This window comes from Neltuma alba, unplaced genomic scaffold (assembly GCF_004799145.2).
Source record: "Neltuma alba isolate B1F8T4 unplaced genomic scaffold, ASM479914v2 tig00012879_pilon, whole genome shotgun sequence".
Taxonomy (NCBI): domain Eukaryota; kingdom Viridiplantae; phylum Streptophyta; class Magnoliopsida; order Fabales; family Fabaceae; genus Neltuma; species Neltuma alba.
This window is the reverse complement of record NW_021637256.1, coordinates 75,549-81,784: the sequence shown is the minus strand read 5'-3', so window position 1 is coordinate 81,784 and position 6,236 is coordinate 75,549. Positions and strand designations below refer to the sequence as shown.

The 6,236-nt window shown below is 36.2% G+C and overlaps 1 protein-coding gene and 1 pseudogene across 1 annotated transcript; both read right to left on the bottom strand.

Moving 5' to 3' along the window:
• Positions 1–43: 43 nt before the first annotated feature.
• On the bottom strand, positions 44–1,350 carry LOC114732145 (probable bifunctional methylthioribulose-1-phosphate dehydratase/enolase-phosphatase E1 2; annotated as a pseudogene).
• Positions 1,351–4,605: 3,255 nt separating this feature from the next.
• On the bottom strand, positions 4,606–5,203 carry LOC114732144 (early nodulin-like protein 2). The gene is made up of 2 exons (XM_028919435.1): positions 5,196–5,203; positions 4,606–5,020 (listed from the first exon to the last, which is right to left on the bottom strand). Exons 1-2 carry the CDS (start codon positions 5,201–5,203, stop codon positions 4,606–4,608), a joined length of 423 nt encoding a protein of 140 aa, XP_028775268.1.
• Between the last annotated feature and the right edge of the window lie 1,033 nt (positions 5,204–6,236).

The window sequence follows — 6,236 nt, the reverse complement described above, 5'->3', positions numbered from 1 at the left end:
ACACATAGTTGTTTTGATGTTTCTCAGATTAAAAAGTTTCAACCTTTCGAAACCCAAATGCTGAATGCTGAAACTCCCATCTGATACTATCTGTGTTGTTCATGATCTCTTGATGGGGCCATGGCTTGGCGTAGAAGAATCCAGTCCCAGCTGATGGAGCTTGATGGCAGCACCAAATAATATGATAACACTCAGCCTGATACACATCGAAGCAATTCACTATTAAAAGCTTGTGTTCATAACCTCAGTTTTTCCTCGCCCAATCAGTAAAACACACTGACCTGCGTCTTGGCACTAATCATGACTCTCCCCATATGAAAACTCCATGATTGCGTACTAAAAGCGCGTTTGTTCTCGGGTATGCTTCAAGCTATATGAAGTACAATAATAGAAAAATAATCATTATTTATTATTGTACAATTGAAAGATAGAGAGACTTGAAAAACATCATCATGAAACTGTAAACCAGAAAGAAAATGGACAAAGATGATATACCACTTCAGTTATAGAATTATCAGCTCTCCTTCGTGTGCGGCATTCTCAATTATTGGAACTATAAATTCATCAAAATACCCATGTCCATCAATTCCTTAATCGTTTCCATGTGAGTGATCTGTTAAATTAGTGGAAAAATCTATATACCCAGAGGAAAAGCCTTCATTCACCCCGTCAAATTTAAAACTAGGCATACAGAAGCTGACTTCTAACAGCAACAGTTAAATCAGATAATTACTCGAAAATCTTAGACAAAGGCCTGATCATAGATACTAGACAACCTCCATATCATGACTGTGTATAATAGCACCAGCACTGCGCATCTCATAAATCTGTTCATTCAGAGACGGGACAATACCACAAAAGCAATAAATGCATCTATAGGGGCATACAGTAAATAAACCAGAAAGATTAATGTAAAATAACAAATTAAACAGTGTTTGTGTGTGATCACCTTCATGAACAGAGGATCACAGTCGCTGCCCTTGGGAGGGTTGTGAGGATATGGCTTCACAGGAGGTGTTAGCAAATCAGACCCGTCCGAAGACTTACAAACGTCTCCTCTGCAGCCATTCTCTCCTTTGAACCCCTTTTCATTTAAAGATAGTCATATTTTTCAGATATTGAAGTGAATAGAGTAAACTTGTTATATGTGTAAAGAAGGAGCGGTGATTATGCACCAGAAGGGGTCACGACGATGAGGCCGAGATGGTCCAATTTGACAGACATAGCTCCTCCAGTACCTGAAACCCAACCCATTCTGTAGAATTTCCGGCATAATTCTGCCACTAGAGCCATTGCATCAGTAACTTGCTTGTCCTTCAAAAATCGACCATATTTACAATGGGAATCCATTTTCTTGGCTTTTCAACAGTATATGAAGCGTAGCAGTCAATTATATAGATGCAGATAGAAACAGAGACGCATCGTTTCGTTGTTCTCCATCAAGTTTCTCAGCTTGGAAAAACTAGAAGCCTAAAGCGTCGCTTGAAACCTTTTTTCATTTGGGATTGTTCTCCTCCTGGAAGACTATAATTCAATTTATAGTTTGGGGAATCGTAAACGTCAATATTAGTATGATTTATTGGGATCTTGTGAAGCGCCATGTTATTTCATTTTCGATATCTGTTGTGTGTGTGTGTGTGTCTATATATATCTTGATGATTTTGGCAGATTTTTGTACGATGGAAACTCCTAACGGATAGGCTCCCCTCCTACGAGACCTTTGGACTATTCAAGGTGATAGGACATTTCGAATTATGAATTATTACCAGCGAATATATGAATATTTTTGTTTCTCTGCAAGCAGCATAGTACTATTAACAATAACGTTGTGAAAATTTAACTGATGAACTTCTAATGATTGCCAATGTGAAATTACATTACAATGTACTATCTCAGTCATTAATATAAGGCTTTGTTTGACTTTCATTTTGATCTTAAATATAAAACATCAATCCACTTTGTCTATAATATTATGCATTTTTTTCAGATTAGTTCCTCTAATAATGGTGGTTCTAACCAATATACTTGATTAGCAAGGATATTTTTAAAAAAACAACATCTATTTACTACAAATAACTAATTAACTTATTTTCTTAATCTCCTCAATAGTCAGCTAGCTCTTATAATTAGGACTGGAGGTAGTACTATATTTGTAAGAAAATTATGAATAAATTATTATTGAAATATATAATAATTAAAACACAACATCAAACAAATTTGATTGTGAATCCCTTTTTGCAGAGTTGCAGATTCTCAGATTCCAGGACCTGGGGGCAGAGGAATAGGATTGAACAAAGCCATGAAGTTTAGAGCTAATTCATGCGAAGTGACAAGCAGATTAGCAGGCAAGAACCTTGCACTGGCCATATATATCCAATTAACAATCACACATTCATTACAGAACTAAAGGCGATTAACAATTCTCATCCTACGGATCTTACTTATTTTGTATACATATATAAACAAATTGAAAAGGAAGAGGTAACAAGTGATCAAGTATTGCCCTTTTAGTTGGTCGAGTTAGTTGATACACAAATGAGAAAACAGAAGAGAAGAGAGATTCAGATGATGTATATATGTCCATGCATGAAAATTAAAGAAAATGAAGAACATACATTTATACATGCAATAAATTAAAAAAGGGCCCATTATTATTTTTGCTTCTGTCATTCTATAAAGATCTAAAAACTGGAGAAAAAAAAAAAGCAGTGAGAGACGTGGGATTAATTAAGACTATAAGGAAGAGAGAAGAAAACTATATAAATAAATAAATTAAAATTAGATGGGAATAGTGTGGTTACATATTGCATATGCATGCAGGTGCAGTGAGAATATATAGTTATAGAAAACAAGGATGGATCAATCAATCAATCAGTGTTTCTGGCGCAATGTGTAATGACGGTGCAACCACGTCGATAAGGGTTGGCCCTCCCGCGTTTGTTGCAATTATAGTAAGAATTTCCACGTCGGTTGCAGGGAATATTATCCTTCTTAAGAGCATCGTAACTTATATACCTCACAGTCCTGAGGTTCCTGGATCTGCTCTTACCAGTAGATCTCATCATTAAAGACATTCCTTTGATCTTGTCGGAACACTGATCTCCTTGCAATCCATTGTTGTTATTGTTGTTGTTGTTGCACACTTGATCCTTCTGAAACATGTTGTTGTATGGTTTTGATTTGGACATCGAACCCAAAACCATGGCTAACAAAATTATGATCACAAGACCATGCTTCATCTTGATGATCCGATGGATGGATGGAGGGGTGGGTGGGTGGATGGATGAATTCTACTGATTGATGATGATCAGGGAGATCGATGGGGAGGAAGAAGATAAAATATGCAGGAGGGGAGAGTTTTTAGTGATACCATAATAATAGCAAAAGGTTGAGGGCCAGTTGTTGGGTTTTCTATACTTTTTTGTTTGTGGTTGGCAGAAGCAACAAGTGTTTGGTATTACCCTTCATATATTTGAATTTTGGATTTTATTAGCTAAGAAATAGTGATTCTGTTTTATGAATGGCAATGCATGAACTAGCGCTTGTGATCCGCGAGATCCGTTTCTATTTGTCCGGGCTTTTCTTGTTAATGTGAAGCTATATATAGATGCCATGGTTGTTTTTCGTATCGCACAATCTTTTAGAAAACGGGCGTTGAGGGTAAAGACCTATTTATGTTGCATCAATATAATTTGAGGTAATTGTAATAGTCATTATTACTCAACGGACCTTTTGGCCCAAAAACAATATTACTTAGTAGACCTCACAATTCATCACTCCCTCCAAGAGATAACTCATTGTTTATTGTGATAATACAAGGTCAGGGATCTATAAATACTTTTATAAGTATTATATGAGCATGGAGTCATACTTTGATCTTGAGTTCTGAGATTCAATTCACTTAAACTTTTTGTTATTAAAAAAAAAAAGAGATAACTCATTATTAATTAAGGATAAATGTTTTCAACAATTAAATAAAAGTGAATGTCGGTGAAAATATTATCGACGTGGAAAAAAGAAGATACGCATGTTTCAACTTTCAATATAATTGATGAAATAAACATCCAGTATAGTCGGATAGTAAGAATATAAGTTTTGTCTCTTTTTTTTTTTTGTTGAATTAAGTTTTGTCTCTTTACACGCACACACATATAAGTTTTGGATGAGTTAGTGAGATTTAATTTTTTTTTATTTGAAAAAAATATGAATAGAATCACAAGGGTATACATAGATGTTAATCTGTTATCGACAAGAATTTTATTAATTAATTGCTAATTATTAGCGATATGCTTGGGGCGATTAATTTTTTAATTTGTGGTACAGGAGCCATAACCATAAACCATCGAAGTAAGATAATGCTCTTAACACAAATGGCGGGGTAAGTATACAAAAAGAATCGAAATGTTTTTGGGGGTGGGGGGGGGGGGACAAAAGTATCGAAATTCTCTAGATTAAAATCATACTTCCCTAATTAATGAAAGCTTGCTCTATGCTCGCCGTTGATCGAGCAAATAGATACACATACACTGAAATACCAGGAAATCAATTCCAGACACCCAGCCAAACACAAAAGAAGTCACTTCTGTTTCAACGTCCATATAACAATTAAAGCAGCCCACCAATGCTCCCAAAGATCAAGCTTATCCCAAGGCTAACCCCCGAAGCCAATCCCACCACCGGACCAGCAAGCCTCAAACCTGGGCCGGAACTAGCCGATGGCGATGAAGTTGGTGTCTTGGCTGCCGGAGATGGTGCCACAACCGGAGCCGGCGCCGGCGCCGGGGTAGGAGGTGACTGGTGATGAGGCTTGCCTCTCGCAGCCATAACGACGACGATCAGTTTTTGACCCTTCTGGCAATGCTCAGATTTGCCACTGATGAAGTAGAAGGGACCGGACCTATTAAGAATGAAAGATGAATCGCCATCCTCCATCTTCTGCAAGGGATTTTTGGTGTTGCACGAATCGTAATCCTCCTTTTTCACCACCAAAACCGAATCAGACCCTTTCTGGTACTTAAACCTACATCCACCAGAAACAACAATCAATGATACTAATGGAGAAAAATCACACTACACATTGTGAAATCTATATAAATATGGAGAAACAAAAATGTACTGGACTTACGGAGAGTGTCATTCACTTGAAACCTCATTCTTTGAGCCCAGTGATGGTAGTCTTCTGAAGGCTTCGTTACCCAACCATCTTTGCCACCAACGTAAAACTCTCGTGCTTGAGATAATGACGTGAAAAGAAGCCATGTGAACATGAAAAAGATCAAAAAGCCTGGAAACCTGCAGCCAGATTCAGACCCATTCGCAGAGAAGTTAATTCCGAGCTGATCTTTGAGAGAGAGAATTGATGATGAAGGTGGGTGTGGATTGATCCGAGTGTGATACGCTCATAGCATATATAACGGAGATTGAAGAAAGAGAGAGGGAAGTGACCGTTGCGGAGTAAAACGTGAAATATGCTGTGGAGGGTTGGCATACAAAGCTGAGGGAGGGAGCGTTTTGTTTGTGATTTCTATGCTCTAAACCAGAGTACGTTACTTCCACTTGGCGACATGCAAGAGACTCAACGGTAACACTGTTACCCACCAACCTGGATCCCCTTGAAATTGTTATATTATATTTTTTCAAGTGATTGAGAATTTAATTTAATTTAATTTTTTTTGCCAGAGAGACTGAGAATTCGATTGAAAAGGGAGTGAATGGTTTTTTTTTGTTGAAAGAATATGTGTATGTTTTTATCTGGGGAAAATTATTCCAAAGGTCCTTAGCATTGAATTGAGTGGAAGATATCAAGGAAATTAACATCTATTAATAATAAGCAAGATTAATGAAAATTTAAACTTTTGAAAGAAAATATACCTTTATTAATTCATTAATAGTTTAAATTGAGGGTCTTCATTAATCAGAAAACTCTTTGGCGGTTAATGAGTTGGCAATTTGCAATATCTCCTCCAAATTTTGGGAGGAAAAAAAAACAAGTCCCTTGCTTCTAGAAAATAAATTAAGAACTTGTGTAGTGCAAAACTGAAATTTGCAAAAAAATAACGTTTGTAAATTGAGGTTAGGATAAAAGTGAATTAATATAACATGATTTATAGTAAAATAACTTTTTATAAAAAAAATTATGTTTAACCAAAATTTTTTGGGATAATATAATAAAAAACATATTTAAATGTATAATGCCGGAAAATGACGGTCATTTTATTATATATATTATATTTATA